The sequence below is a fragment of the Mixophyes fleayi genome, chromosome 9 (genome assembly GCF_038048845.1).
Source record: "Mixophyes fleayi isolate aMixFle1 chromosome 9, aMixFle1.hap1, whole genome shotgun sequence".
NCBI classification, from domain to species: Eukaryota; Metazoa; Chordata; class Amphibia; order Anura; family Limnodynastidae; genus Mixophyes; species Mixophyes fleayi.
The window spans coordinates 105,730,306-105,747,323 of record NC_134410.1 but is presented as its reverse complement, the minus strand read 5'-3'; the positions used below and the strand labels follow the sequence as shown (position 1 = coordinate 105,747,323).

Sequence of the window (17,018 nt, the reverse complement as noted above, 5' to 3'; positions counted from 1 at the left end):
TAATCGCATCGGACAATATTTATTGGTAGTGATAATACAGACATAACAGATGTGCTACACTTACATGTGCATACCCCTATTGTACCCCACTTGTGCATCCCCACCCTGAGCACACCTGTTCTGGCATAAGGAGCCCCAAGTGCAACACTTAAATTCAGCCATGTTTTTATGGCTCACGCACAATGCAGCAAGGTGGATTTTTTCTTAACTAAAGGGTGTTGTACAAAGGTTAATAGGTGTTTGTATTGCTCTTACTAAAGTAGTAATGAATCAAAATTTAAAACATACACAAATCATTGTTTTTGAATGCTGAGGTCAGAGAGGATGTTTTTATTATAGTCATTTAAGTCACATTTTAGAAGCTTCCAACACAAAAATAAATCCAGGTTATGATGTGTGTTTGTACACTTTCCTCACATTAAGTGGCTGGACTGGTCTAAAGTTGTCTGTCATCTGGACTTGATCTGCATCATCTTTTGCCGTAAAGTACAGTGACGAGACGATTGTGAGATACTATGGGAATAAAGTAAGAAAAGGAAGCTGTTAATATTAATACTAAAATGTTATGGGGCTTTTTTTAAAATCAGAGTAAAAAGCAATGCCTGTAGGGTATTGGAGCAGGTGCTGTGGTATATTTCTCTCCTGTTGTGTGTATTGTCTCTCAAATATTATCTGCCATAAAGAGCCCAGGTGTAATGAGTTCCCAGCAACCTCCAGTAGTATATAAGGCATTTGGATACACTGGAGGTTGTTGAAGAATGTTTTGGCCAATCCCTGTGTCGATCCCTGTTTTGTGTCTTTGGATTTGAGCTTCCTGCATCCCTGTCTCAGTCTGTGGTCTTGTACCTTCTGTCTTCCATCTTTGTCTATGTATCCTATCCTCCTTGTCCCAAGATTTAACATGTCTCTACCTAGACCACTTAAAACAAAGACACTAGAACTCATGAATATGCAGAAGAATAAACTTGCACAGAACAGAACCTGGTCAAACACTTTAGATGTTTTCACAACAACCATATAAGGGCCATCAATGTCATGAGAATTCACACACAGGAAGAACCAAGAAGAAAAGGTCACATGCTGAACCTCCTACCAAGACTTAAAACCAGATGGATCCTGAGACTAAAGGCACTGAGCTCTAGTAGACTAAACAACAAACTAGATCTGTGGAACTTCCACTAACTTTACTAACTCTAAACCAGAACCATCAAAAGAGAAAGCAACAAAGGTTTAATCTAACAAGGGTTCCATCACCATCCACAGCAACAACAGCATAACCAGCATAGCCCACAAAGGAACTTAAAGTAACCCATACACAATAAAGTTTTTTAAATTTACAGGTTATCATTGGATCACCTTCTACAAACAGCAGAAATTCAACCACACAAATGGACACCAGGTAACTGGACCTAGGCGTGATCCTTGGAAAACAACTATAACCAAGGAACATTGAGCTGGAACCATGGACCACTTCTCTTTTTAGACAAGAGGGAAAAGTAAACTAGTACTGAAACCCTAAGGACACCGTGTTTTTCTTCCATTGACTCTCCCATCCAACACTGCTCTCCAGGGAGGAAAATCCTTCCCGATTTTGTTGTTCCCTTCCCTGTTTCTCTGTCCTGTCCGTCTCGGTTTGCCCTTCTGTAGTTCCAATGTTCCTCGTGCAATTTCAAGTCTTGGGACCTTAATGTATCCACAGGTACTTGAAAGACAGTCCCCAAGGAAAAGCAGCTAAACTAGTCCCCTGAGCACACAGACTGTGAACTCAGTTCTCCAGAAGTTGCTTGGTTGACAATTCTTTTCCTTTCCCCATCATTGGCTCAGTCTTGTTTATGTTGTGTCTAGTGTTTTCATTCGACCACAGCCTGACTGATTACCCAGATTTCCCGCTCCAGAAACCTTTCTGTGTCACTATTCTCTTGCTGAGATTCCTTGGTTACTAAATCTGTAATGCTCTTTTCATACATCATAATCCTTCTCTGTATAGTCTCCAAACCTACCTGTCCAGTACATTTACATTAGTTCCTGCACTGCGATTCCATTCTCTCTCTCTCAACTACTGATCAGTGATCACCTGTTAATGCAACAGTCAGAGGTCAGATTCTGTTTGGCTGACAACACTAACTGCTAAAAGCTGATTGGTTGCTATGTTAGTAGCCAATGGTTGAAGTGGAAATTTAGAAGTGGTGGTATGAAATATGTAATGGGAATGTTAGTGAACAGAACGTGATCGTGTTACAATGAAGGCAGTAGGAGAAGGGGCGGTATGACATACCACTGTATACACCCCACTTCCGCCACTGTTTTTAGTACATTATTGCTCTTCACACTATGTTATTAAATAAGCCCAAGATTTTAAATTGAAAAAGCACTGTTTATGACAATCAATTACAGATTACATTATAATTTCACTCATGAGTCGTAATATAAAATAGTAAATGTAAAACTGAGATTAGTATTATGAACATGGTTCAGTTCTGAACTCATAAAAGCACTCAGGCTTTCGTGACCATTTTTCTATGGCAACTAACCCCCTAATATATAGGTTTTGTAGTAGTCTATAGTGGGAGGATAAATGCTTTAACCCTAAAATGTTGGGGTGAACACTATTGACTAGAGTAGTATGAACTGGTATTGCAAACCACATTTTTGGAAGAAGTATGTATACCTTATACTCTGCAGTTCCACCCTTTAGCCCTTTTAACTGACTTCAAGTTTTAGTATTTATATGATTTACATAAAAATATGACCGGTGGTTATGCATTATTAAAAAATAATGTATTCATTTCTAGGCATCGGTACTTTTGCTAAAATAGGATCATGGTTATAAGAGATGGGGTCTCATTTATGGGTCCAAACCAAAAACTTAATCCAAATGTTTTTCTTTCAGTTTTAATGCCTTCAACTTAATTTCCTTACAGAGACTTAAAAGTTGAGAAGGAAGTGACGAAAGAGAACACAAATGTAGTTTTTCTTGTGAATGGTATTACCTGTGACCAGTCAAGCTGCTGAATGGAGCTTATTACGTGCCAGGATACATTTTCTGAGCATGGTGGGGTTGTGAGGGAGCCTTGGTACCTATAATAGCTCCCCAAATTCAGAGACAAAATATTGCCCACGGTAAATGATACGCTCTGCCCTGAAAAATAGAACACAGAATAATAATTAACTAAACCAATAAACAGAGGAACCCTGCCCACAGCATGAATATTAGATGATGCTATTTAAAGTAGTCATAGGGGCCAATTAATCGAAGCCTAAGTATGCATACTATAACCCCACCACGATATGTTTACTGAACATGTCGGATTTACCAGCAGCCCTGATTTTTACGGGACGTTTTCACTTTCCAGCTGTCAAATGGACATTGCCTAAAGGTATGTGGCCTCAGGTAAATGGGCATATCATGGGTGGTTTGGAGGTAACACCCGAAACACTTGTCTGTTCCACACTCTCTCTAATCTCTCTCTATTTTAATGCCCATCCTGCTCCTTATCATCACACCTCCCTTTTTAACTTTTTTAGTTTTAACAACTCCCCGTCTTAGAGAATCTAAGGCGATTTGCTTTGGTCCAATCACAGGCTGACTGGCTTACCAGAGGCATATTGGACAATCCAGAACTAACAAGAGAAGGGGAAGGGGTGCAGCACCTGATGGAGGGGGGCAGGGGCAAACGCAATATTTGTAGAGGGGGATTTCCACACCACGCCACCAGTGGGTGTGACCAGCATGCATGGGGGCGTTGCTATAATTTTAGACGTGCTTGGCTGCTCTCCAACTCTTCCTAACTCCATAATATACATGGGCAATGCTGCTGCGTGCACTAAGCTCTCACTTTTCAAGCAAAGCTGTGTGAAGCAGGAGCAGGGTCCAGCCACCTCAATTATACAGTTCCCCTTGGAGGGGGCTTTCGGGCACTAGGAAATTCCCCCTTGGTTTGGGGGGGTGGGGGGGTTGCAGTCCGTACTGCTGGCCCTGATTTTGCCACTAATTTCTCTACTCTTTAATGTATTACTAAAATTCAGTAAAGTATTGGATTACCTGGAGTACCTGATTGACTGAGCCAAAAACAATTATTTCTATAGGACTTGAAAGTGATTTAAAACCAACTTACCGCTATAGGCAACTTGGGGAAGAAGATTGATTAGGCCACTGAGGATTTCATTTCTTGCCCCAATCTACAAACAAAAAATACACACAAAAACACTAATATAATAAGTTATTATTGACTACACACATACAATATAATAACTTATTACTTACTATAAATGTATTTCATGGGGAAATTTTTTTTATAAAAAAAAGATTTTTTTATTTTACTGTCTTATCATTATTACCTTTATTATTAACCGATGACGTAATTCTTTAAAAAAAAAAAATTCTTTGGCGAATTTATAATCAACATAGGCATTGGACATACCCTGCAGTGTCGTACCCTGCAGTGTCGTGTGTAGTAGAACACCGGAGACCTACACCCGAATTCATCAGCGTACGTTTCTTGAGATTCGTTTCTTGATGAATTCGGGAGAGCGCAGAGACGATTTTACATACGCTTTCAAATAAACGCACATTGCACTCAGTATGCGTAGTTTGATGAATCAGGCCCCTTGACTGGGGAACGTAAGTATAGAGATACCTTCAGAATAGACTGGAGAGACTGTACATGTATCAGTTGCTGTATTCATACAATATAAAACAATTTTAGTAATATTCCACATGGAAAGCATTCCTTTGGGCGAACGGCTAATTTTACAAAGGACCTGGCCTGGAATTTTTAAAGATTTCACATTTTTTTCTATTTCCAGTAATAAATTCTACAAAGCAGTAATAGTCCTTACTTCAAAAAGTTGACCGATCACAGCCAGGCCATCCTGTTGCGCTTTAGCGTCTGCTAAAGTTGCATATTTTGTATTGTAAAACACAAAGTGAATCTGTGAGAGGAAAAAAATTACAATAATTACTTATCACAAAATGTACTTTTAAAACTGCATTCCCGGCTAATGGGAAACAATCACCTTCCCAACCTCTCCAGGGGGGTCCCAGGAATGCTTAATACACTCATTTTCCCTAGGACTCCATCGTTCATCTCACAGGCCAGACAGAAGAGACTTTGCAAAGGAGCAACTTCCTGTCTGGTACATAACTCCTAGCTCCTTGTGACACACACATCCTCTAACATACATATATGTAAACACTTTCCTAACATAGAGATGTACAAACTGCACAAATGTAGAGATTCCAAATAAAAGGTACGTTTATACATTACTTGTACATTTAATAAAAACACATGAAGCTTATCTGCAATATTTAATAGATGATATCCACACAAAGTCTATGACCAGGAGAACAGTCCCACGAGAGAATGCAGCCTTCGAGCAGATAAACGTCCCCAGTGGCACTCTGGTTTGGGGGGCAGGAGGTCATCCGCCACCCGGCCAGTCCCATAGTGGGAAACCTTGGGCTATGTCACTGGGCCATCTGTGGTTTTTCCCCTTTAAAATGTTCCTAACAGGATGCTGAGTGAAGTCTTGACCCCCAGGCTAAAATTTGCCAGTCCTCCCCTGAAAGTCCCAAATATTAGCCTACGCATTTGTCCCAAAGACTTACTTAGAGACTCCTTAGTTTCTCAAAGAAGAACTGGCAAATTTAACATTTTCAACAGTTTGAGACCATAAGGAGTAGTTTAATATGCTGAAGTAAATATTATTTCTGGCACAAATAAATATTTACACTTGTCAAATCACATTTATAAAGAAAATATTTTTTCATATCTGCTACACTATGATTTGTGCTTGTTTTTTATTATGTGTATTATTATTATTGTAGATTTGAGAGGCGATGCAGTGCTCCACAACGCCATACAGTAGGGAAAACAAGACATACATAAAACAAGGGCATGCATGAAACAAGGACAAACAAGAACAGACAAAATAAATGCAAACATGAAAACAAAGGGTATGGAGGACCCTGCTCATTAGAGAGCTACATTCTAAGTGTAAGAGGCACAGCTGAAACAAGAGGAACATGTGTTGTGGAGATTGATACTATTCACACTAATACACCCTCTCAGCTGTTCCAGAGATAAGGTTTTTAGAGAACGTCTAAACATTTGAAAGTCTCATTGGCCGTGGTAGGGAATTCCATAAGTGGGGAGCAGCACAGGAGAAGTCTTGTAGGCAGATCTAAGATGACGGGAGGGAAAGTATTTTGATATGAGATTTGAAATGTTTGAAGGGGTGTTGTTGTTGAGGGCTTTGTAGGTAAGGGTATATTATAGCTCTGTGCAAATTTTAACACAATCGCTAACTCATTGTTAAACACATTTAGCCCGTTGAGCGCCACACAACATATGATCTCCAGTTAGCAAGAATGTACCATATATCACTTCTACTGAGTTAATTGTCATTGCTTCTGCAAACAATGGGCAATACTATTACAGAAATCCCGTTTTAACCTAGAATTATAATATCAATTAAATTTCCAGAGTTTATTACTGTATAGTTTATATGTATAGTCAGAAATTCTTTATTCAAATTTTTCAGAATAATTTCTAACTTCTATTCATACATATCGTTAAATCATAATATACTTGCAGGTACAGAAATATACTGTTACACTTCAAAGCTGTATAGTCATTGAACGAGAGCAAAGTTATTTTAGACATTTCATGTCATCCATGTGTGTATATCCTGTTTACCGACTACATGTGAACAAACAGATAGATCAAATGGGAGCAATATGTTGTCTTTAACACTGGTGTTGTAACAATATGAAATGTATACTGAAGATAAAGCGAACTGTAATCCATACAGTCCTGAGCAATATCTGTCTTTGCCTTGCCTTGGTCACACCCATCATTTTCTGCTTGCTATTAGAATATTGATAAGTATGGCTGTATTATTTCTTGTATGGGCAGCACAGTGGCTAAGTGGTTCGCTCTTCTGCCTGACAGCACTGGGGTCATGAGTTCGATTCCCGACCATGGCCTTATCTGTGTGGAGTTTGTATGTTCTTCCCGTGTTTGTGTGGATTTTCCTCCGGGTGCTCCGATTTCCTCCCACACCACAAAGACATACTGGTAGGTTAATTGGCTGCTATCAAATTGACCCTAGTCTCCTTCTATGGGGTATATTTACTAAACTGCGGGTTTGAAAAAGTGGGGATGTTGCCTATAGCAACCAATCAGATTCTAGCTGTCATTTATTTAGTACTTTCTACAAAATGCCAGCTAGAATCTGATTGGTTGCTATAGGCAACATCCCCAATTTTTCAAACCCGCAGCTTAGAAAATCTAGCCCTGTGTGTGTGTGTGTGTGTGTGTGTGTGTGTGTGTGTAAATTCAGACTGTAAGCTCCAATGGGGCAGGGACTGATGTGAACGAGTTCTCTGTACAGCGCTGCGGAATTAGTGGCGCTATATAAATAAATGGTGAGGGTGATGATGGTGTTAAGTGATTGTCACTCACCTCTAGTGGGTAGGCTCTACCATTGATGCGATGCTCTGACCCTTGACTAGCATCCCCTGCCTTGCCAAAATGGAAGTGAAAACCAGCCAGCTGATAGACATCACTCAGTCCTTTACTGCTCAGAGTATACACTGAACTCAAGGTCACCTCAACTGCAGGGACAGAGAGAAGACTGTGATCTAAATCAAACACACTTTACAATTTGGTAGAACATAGCACAAGTATAATTTTGGGCAGTATTGGCAATCTCTGTAAGATGGGGGTAAGTGACAATGACTAATCAAGACATAGAAATAACAAATATTTCTCTGGATGGCACAAATAAAGTTTGGCTCCACTCATCAACGATGGTGACTAATTAAAAATAGTTATGTTGTGTACTATAACTTATTTGAATACCTCCTGATACTTTATTCGATTTCTGCCAGAAATCTCCACTTTAAGCCTCAGAAACACACTGCTGCTGCCATTTGACAAGTCGTGAAATCTCCTTCCCCAGTGCAGTCCCATGGTTTCAGATATTGCTAATAAGTTGCTCCCAATCATTTGCCATATGCAAAAGTGACAGAGGTTTATACAAGTGACTTCAAGCAGAAATCCGGTTTAAAGTCTCATGAGTTACGTCAGTAAGTTGCAGTACCGGCATAATTATTTTCATTAGAAAACATAACTTTTGGTCAGAGATACCTTTTACTCACATGAATGACAGCTGCCATATACTGCTTCCATGAGGTATAAAAGTATAATCCATTGACTACAATGTGCCTTTAACAGATTTACCTGCAAAAAGTTACAGCCAGTGATAAAGTTGGAGAGTTTGCAATACTTTAAATATTGTTACTTTGCAGGTGCCTAAATGCATGTAGTCCAAGGACCTCAGCTATAAATGAATATCTGAATTAAATTAAAAATGATAACCTTACCTGTGTGCCCATTATTAGTGACAACAGCTGTGGAAGATCCTGTTGTACCAGTGATTCGGAGAGTGCCCAAAGCAGAGTTATATTGAGTTTGTGATGTTCTAATATTGATGGGTGACTGAGAATACAGGCCACAATATGGAAAATTTATCTGCCAGGTAGAGGGTTCTAATAAACACAAGACATATGTACATTCAATGAGATGGAAATTTGTTTTCCAAACATTCACAATAGAAGCATTATAATATATAAATGAATAGCAATTATAATTCAGCAACTAGTGCAAACAACCTGCAGTTTGTTTCGAATACTAGTAATTGCAGTCACAGAATACCCCTTAACACTGCCTAAAAGACCCAGGTTACTGCCGAGGTGAGTCCCGACAACCTGGGTCTAAACTTGGTACGAAAGGGGGTCCCCACATCTACCCACGTCGGATGACCCGGGAATTGAACCCAGGTCTTTTGCTGGGTTATTTCCGGGTCCGTACTGGGTAGATGCTAGTGTGAACGGTGAGACCCGGGTTTTTCAATCCGGATCTCACCGACACCAATTAAAAAGTAAAAAAAAAAAAAAATCACGAAAAGAGACAGAGTTTCACTTGTGATGTTGCCATGGAGACCCAGGCAGACCCGTGTTCAGTGTGGACATGGTCTACCCGGGTATTTGGCAAGGTGGGAGGCACTGTATATCCTGGGTTCATATACCCAGGATATTGCCGGGGTGGCAGTGTGAAAGGGGTATTATATGACAATGATTTTGGCTATATACCAGTGCGTTAAAGCCACTTAAGTGATGACAAATCTCTTAGGTTGACGATTAAGTTATCACAGGGCCGCCTTCAGAAGAAAAAAAAAAAAAAAAAAAAAAAAAACGGGCCCGCCCATGAGCGCCCCCCCCCCCCATGAGCGCCCCCCCTATGAGCAACACATACTTACCTGGGGCCCGCTGCTGGTCTCCACTATTCTGTCTTCAGCCTGGCTATCACGGTGACAGCCAGGCTGAAGACAAAATAGCGGAGACCAGCGGCGGGCCCCAGGTAAGTCTGTGCTAAGCTGTTGTACCGGGCCCCCTGGTGAGCCCAGGCCTGGTACAACAGTACCCCCCTGATGGCGGCCCTGAGTTATCATGCACCATGACTTTGAACATCTCTGAGCAGGACGACCACACTGCTGGGAGCATTGTTTACATGAACTATTTACATTAGGCCTCACCATGACAGGACACCCTAAATTCACTATAAATATTTTTTAGCTTGACAAAGGTTGCCTGGCCTAGTCCTGGGACAGACAAAAGTGTATAAGTTTGGACTTTTTAACTACAAGGGGTATATTTACTAAACTGCGGGTTTGAAAAAGTGGAGATGTTGCCTATAGCAACCAATCAGATTCTAGCTGTCATTTTGTAGAATGTATTAAATAAAGGAAAAAAATCTAATTTGATTGGTTGCTATAGGCAACATATCCACTTTTCCAAACACGCAGTTTAGTAAATATACCCCTAAAGCTTGTTCAAGTCTTTATATAAATGCACCTAGTGTTTACTGTACTGTTCAGCTTGCGAGGAACTGATGTCATTCCTGCTCTGCTGTCATAAAATTAAGTATAAACCCTTAATGCAGTGCTATTGTGACCACAAAAATGAAAACCCTACTACAAAATAAAAAACATAGGGCATGTTTCACCACTACCAACTACAACCACGATCCACCATACCTATGCCTTTTTCATGCCGGACACAATACTTTTGCCCGCCAGAAATAAAATTTGACTGCTCCACCAAAAAGGACCTAGAGCTTAGACTTGGGAAGATTAGTAGAATAATTACAATGGACATATATATTTTGATGTACCCATGCCTTCTAACAAGGTGTAATGGTTATAGGAACACAATACTAACTCTTTACATGGTGGAACAGGTGTCCCAGTTACTTAGTAAAATGTTTCCAGGCCTACTAAGTCTACCATGTACTTCCTGGAGAGATAAACAAGCTGTAGGCATATAATAAGAGAAAATATTCAGAATCTAATCTCTAAATAAAAAAATCCCTCCTGAAATAACGCTGCGAAAGCTGTTATTCCAGGCAAAATAAAATTAATTACTCGGTATCTATAAAAGATTGGTTTGACAGATTAGATTTCTACACAGCAATGGAAGATATTACATTGCCATCTCTAAACTGGCTTACAGAATTGATATTCTAGTATTGACATTCTAGGATCTACTAGCCTTAATATAATGAATCTACAAATTATATGATTTATATAAATTAGATTTCTACCACCTTATTGACACAGTAACAAGAAACTATAGAGTTATCCTAAAGATCTTAGTGAGGAGAGTATAATTTGAACATATCCACCTTCTGCTCTTTGTATTAGAGCCTTAGGAATTTAATAAGCTTTCCTCAATTGTGTTAGTTGAACGATATAACACCATTACATCATCCTATTACAGAAAAAAATATTGAACTAAAATAAGTGTAGATATACACACCCTTCCCTTTTTCCCCAACCCTTCCCACACCTTCCTGCTTTAGAAGCTCATCCTGCACAGTTTGTCATTTTTTTCTATTATTGCACCTTTATGAGGGGAATTCAGTTGCCGGCGAAGTGGCGCAAGTACATGGCGCTGTGCACATTGCCGGCAATTACAGTACAAATCTTTGCTCATGGCAAGGAAAAATGAGCAAAGATTTCTGTCAAAATCCCCGCCCCCAAGAGTCTCCAGAACATCCGTGAGGCACTTCGCGGCTAATTGAATTTGCCCCTATGTTTGTTGTGTTATCTTAAACCAGAAAAAAATAGGAAATTGTCATGTTCAGATAACTTTGACTTTATGGGAAGAGTATATAAAGTTTGTCTATAATACATGTTGATTTCAATATAGATTCTAAAATGAGAATGGATATTTTTGGAGATATGCAGTTCATAAAAAGGTGGGCGCGGGTTCTCCTGTTTTTATATAAAGAGTCCATTTAGGGAAGCCCACCCACTTTGTATAGCCCCCCTTTACCATATAGGCAGCTGCCTTGTGGTAATCAGGCTGGATCTGGTTCCCGCTGTGACATCGGGACCACATGTTGCAAGTTTCCCTGTTAATAGTGATAACCAATCTAGGGGCCTGATTCATTAAGGATCTTAACTTGAAAAACTTCTTATTTCCGTCTCCCTGACAAAACCATGTTACAATGCAAGGGGTGCAAATTAGTATTCTGTTTTGCACATAAGTTAACTACTAACTGTTTTTTCATGTAGCACACAAATATCAACTTTAAATTTCAGTGTACAAATAAGCTATCAAGTATTTGTGTGCTACATGAAAAAACAGTCAGTAGTTAACTTATGTGCAAAACAGAATACTAATTTGCACCCCTTGCATTGTAACATGGTTTTGTCAGGGAGACTGAAATAAGAAGTTTTTCTAGTTAAGATCCTTAATGAATCAGGCCCTAGAAGTCCAGCCTGGGGCTTGTCTCCAATCTAATAGTGCTCATTAGCACCCTGGTGGTTGAGAAAGGGTAGTGCATGTAAATAAGGTTAATTAGACTTAACACTTTGCGAAACACACTTTACAAGATGCTTTTCATTAAAGTATCCCAGCACATTGCAGGGATGGCAGCGTGACGCTCCAGATATACCTTTAACTCTTGCTAAATCTGTATAATAAATCAGAGCTTTAAAACACCCACGTGACTAGACCACCCTGTAGTTTATCAGTGCAACACAATAATGAACAGAGCTGGCAATAAGTTATGTGTTAAGCATGCCATCATGAAATAAAGTTCTGGCATGCAGAGATTCATATCCCAGTTTTATATATTGGTTTCAGGGGCAAACGCAGGGTTTGTAGAGGGGGGTTTCCACACCACGCTGCCACTGGGCGTGACCAGCATGCATGGGGGCGTAGCTATAATTTTAGACAGCGCTTGACTGCTTTCCAACTCTTCCTTTCCCCATAATATACATGGGCAATGCTGCGTGCACTACTGTTAGGTGCAGCTCTCCCTTTTCAAGCAGAGCTGTGTGAAGCAGGGGCAGGGTCCAGCCACCTCAATTATACAGTGCCCCAGGTTTGGAGGGTGGTTTCCAGACACTAGGAACCCCCCCCCCCTCCTTCCCGCTCGGTTTGCCTATGGGCTAGTTTCTCCATGAAAGCATTTGTGTAGTATTTTAAATTTACAGAAAATTTCACGTACCACACTCTTGTTCTTCATAGCACCAGTGCACTGTAAAAAAACAACAAAAAAAAAAGAATATAGACAAGTTATTTCTATGATCAGTAGATTGTGCTAGCAATGACAACACACTTCCACCTTTCCTTCAATTGATTACTTTGCTCTACTCTGTGGTCAGGTATGATTGCTTACTGTCCCTCCTTTGTAGGCGTTTTCTAATAGTGGAGAAAGTTGCAAATTTATATATATCTCCCAGACATCAATCTGTCCCAAGACCCTATTCATCCAGAAAATATGTGTCTGCTCCCACTTTGGGTAAATCTAATAAATGTATTAAATGTATTACAAAATAATGGCATTAGAACATTATAAAAGAGTCCAACGCATCTTCAATCAGAGTGCAACGGGTAGCACATCAGTCTTGGTGGAAGGATTTTGCACCAGTTGTGGAGCATGCTAAAATATATGTGGAAATTTCTGTTACGGAGATTTCGGCAGTGTATTATACTTGCTAAACAGGAACATTAAATTAGAATGTGGGGGAATATCTGGCTTCTATAGTCAGCCTATGCTATAAATATTATATAAGCTTCTGTTATTTTTTTTTAGATCATGAAACATCTGTCCAATATTTTATGATAGGGAGATCTTATTTATATACTGATGGGTGTCTATTGCAAATGCATTCCCTATTCTATGCACAATTATATTTTGGACCCGGTAAATGTCTCTTTGCAAGGACAGTGCAATACCTAAAATTTTAAAGTAACCTACTACCCCCTTGCAGAAGGGATGTAGCTGAAATGTCGACTGTCAAAATGTCTACAGTAAAAATGTCTACACCATAATGTCGACAGTCACAATGTCGACACAGTTATAATGCCGTCGTGTAAGCATAGAACAGCCGAGTGGTTTGTAGAAATAAAAAAAAAGTGTAAAATAAATGTAAACAGCGCAACGCATAACACACAAACGTAAAACACACAAATACTTGCCTGCTCCATCGCAGCACACTGTAAGGTATAGGACACAGATAAGCACAAGTTTGAGCATCTCCAAAATCTGATCTTCCACACTGTGAAATACAACAAATTACAGATATTTAGTTCAAGAATGATCTGCAGGGTTGAATTTGCCTTTGAGGATCTAGTTACTTAAATGGAAAATTCCCATTTTGGGCAACACCCCCTCTATCTCCCTGCCCCAAACTAAATAAATAAATATATAAATTGGAAGGGGCCTTCCCCCACCATCCCATTAACTGATTCCAAGAGCTGATAGTCTTATGAACGCTACAGACTCCCCCTCCTGTGCCAATTTAAGTCAATAGAACAAGCAGCTCCAAAAAAGGGGATTTCACCCATTCATTCACATGGTAGAAATAGGGACTTTGTGGAAAACACCGAGGGGAGACAGAACGGCCATATATTCAGTAAAAATTGCAAGTGGGCATACAGAATTGTAAAGCTTGACTAGGCTGCAGCCGAGGACAAGCAGCTTTTGGTAGAGAGGGCAAGTTTTTTGGGGGATCAAAACAGTGAGAGGTATAAACTGAAATGAATTTTATAATATAAGAGAATAGGGTTCTTCAAAGTAAATAGGAAACATGAAATAAAAATGTTTTAATCTGGACTTATTCCCATGGTAAAGGCTGAAGACAGGGTCATTCGTGGGCAGGCACTTGAGGATAAGTGAGTCGGCGTGACTGCCCCTGCCACATCTTCACCCACAGTAGCGCTCACAGTCAGTGACAAAGACTGTTGTGACCCTTTTAAAAAGGAAAGTGGAGCTGAGTTTCGAAAACACAGAAACATAAACATTGGTGCTGGTAGGGGGTGAAGGAAGTCCTATTTAAAATGAAAGACGTGTTCAGTTTTACCTGCCGTTTTAGTCTGGCGTGGAAGCGAAGGGGCGCTACGAGCATATTAGACTAGGACGACCTGAACCCGTAATCAGGCCCTGCACTCTGCTGTACAGTCACAAATGCTGATTAGTTAAGTAAAGAAAAGGGCAATCATGGAGATACTCTGTTTGCATCTGCTCTGTCTCCCGGTGTCCACAGACACCAGATTAGGACCAACCAAGCATATTAACACTAAAACAAAATCATGTGACTGAGACACTTTACATCTATGTTATACCGCTTTCATACTGCCGCCCCGGCAATATCCCGGGTTTTTCAAGCCGGGTTTTTGCCGGGGCTCGGAGCGTCCCAGCTCAGAAACACCATTCATACTGCACCTCGGACCCGGGAATTTCCCGGGTTGACCCCATTCATACTGCACAAGTCTGTGCCCTGGCAATTTGTGGGAGTCATCACCAAAGCAGTTTTCATTGGCTGAAAAATGGTGATGTCATTGAAAGGTGACTGGTTTTTTGACGCATAAAGATTCTCAATCGGAGTTTCTCCAACAAACTCTGCTTCAGCTTGATCTGCACTCCACCATCCACCATTTCTCCTAAACTCCTTCTCGAATCTTCCACGGGCTCCCATCGATGACATCATCCTCCAGAGACAGGCAGACAGCCAATCAGCTTGTTTTCTGTGCAACCCGGGTTGAAAAACTCGGGTTGCACCATTCATAGTGCAGGTAACCCGGGTCCGACCCGGGAATTACCCCTCGATAAATCCTGGGTTGAAGACCCGGGTTTTTAGACCCGGGATTTTTGACTTGTACCATTCATACTGCACCAAGACCCGGGTCGTTTGAGCTCGCCCCGGCAAAAACCCAGGATTTTGGTGCAGTATGAATGGGGTATATGAATGGTGCAACCCGGGTTTTTCAACCCGGGTTGCACAGAAAACAAGCTGATAGGCTGTCTGCCTGTCTCTGGAGGATGATGTCATCGGTGGGAGCCCGTGGAAGAAAAAAAAAAAAAAAACAGTCACCTTTCAATGACATCACCATTTTTCAGCCAATGAAAACTGCTCTGGTGATGACTCCCACAAATTGCCAGGGCACAGACTTGTGCAGTATGAATGGGGTCAACCCGGGAAATTCCCGGGTCCAAGGTGCAGTATGAATGGTGTTTCTGAGCTGGGACGCTCCGAACCCCGGCAAAAACCCGGCTTGAAAAACCCGGGATATTGCCGGGGCGGCAGTATGAAAGCGGTATTAGGCTGGGTACACACTACAGTGTTTTCAGCCAATTGTTGGGCCAAGCAGACGTCAAACGACTGATTGTCCCGATATCACAGTTGTGTGTACCCCGGAACAATGAATGACCATCGTGCATCAATAGGTCCTCTTTAGTGGTGATAAGAGTATTTTTTTTACTTTTTTTTTATTGCAGCAAACAAATGAAAGTAAAGACACACAAACATGACTTATACATCAAAGGCAAAGAGTACACAGAAACCTAATAATGGTATTACAGGAATACAGAAAATCCTTGTACAGAGAAGAATAAAGAAAAGAAAGAAAAACAACATTTATACACAATAAATAATGGAAACAATGCATATCCATAAATACAATTTAAGGCTGCATATAGCTGAAATAAAAAATAAATTAAAAAAAAAAAAAAAAAAAAAAAAAATCACACTTAATACCACAATTTGACAAAACATTTTCGGCAGGGCAGCTGAGAAGGAGCATAGTTAAACAAATTAGATAGATAGATCTGACAATGACACATGGTCAACAATCAGAATTTGGGGTCCCGCCATGATTTCTGCCTAAGACCACATTTTCTCTAAAGCGCATTATCCTAAATCTCAGCAACAAATTGAAATTATACATTTAGTCACACAGACATGCGTACTCCATACTTGCCTACTCCCCCGGAACGTCCGGGAGACTCCCGAATTCCAGGTAGGTCTCCCGGACTCCTGGGAGAGCAGGCAAGTCTCCTGCATCTTGCCTTTCGAGTGTCAAAATGATGCGATTCATGGGGAAGCGCATCATTTTGGACCCACCCCTTGTGACAAATTACGCACTCCCACTACACCCCCTCTCCAGGATCTCCCGGATGCCAGCTACATAAAGTTGGACGGTATGGCCTACTCTCTCCTACCCTGCACCGTTCTTTCTCCCTCTCTCCTTTAAAGTGCAATAAAATAGCCCCAAATGATTTCTGCACTCATATTCTTAGGCCTCCATTTGCCATGAAATGTAACCACATGCCACACATACCAACACAGGTCACTCAGATACTCAAACATGCCCACTTCCATCCCTCACAACTAATTAATAATTATTGTCCATCAAGCCACATCCACCTCAGTTGACACTAAGTGGGCTGGGGTCTCCAACGTTATGGCACAAATGGCATCTTCAAGTAACACCCAATTATTTCATAGATCTATGCTCAAAAGACAGGATGAAAGTTAAGTATGTATGCTATACGATTGGGAAAAAAACACAGTAACAAAACAAGATTGGGTATTAAGAAACAGCCATTGGTAAAAGGTCCCTGCTCTCAAGCTTACAATCTATTGGAAAATAGGAGTTA

The 17,018-nt window shown here is 40.6% G+C and overlaps 1 protein-coding gene across 1 annotated transcript; it reads right to left on the bottom strand.

Annotated features, from left to right (window-relative positions):
- Positions 1-353: 353 nt before the first annotated feature.
- Positions 354-16,740, bottom strand: LOC142101862 (carbonic anhydrase 2-like). Its single transcript, XM_075186295.1, has 9 exons — positions 16,700-16,740; positions 13,559-13,638; positions 12,585-12,614; positions 8,390-8,554; positions 7,467-7,618; positions 4,840-4,932; positions 4,116-4,179; positions 2,991-3,139; positions 354-513 (listed from the first exon to the last, which is right to left on the bottom strand). Exons 1-9 carry the CDS (start codon positions 16,738-16,740, stop codon positions 388-390), a joined length of 900 nt encoding a protein of 299 aa, XP_075042396.1. The 3' UTR covers positions 354-387.
- Between the last annotated feature and the right edge of the window lie 278 nt (positions 16,741-17,018).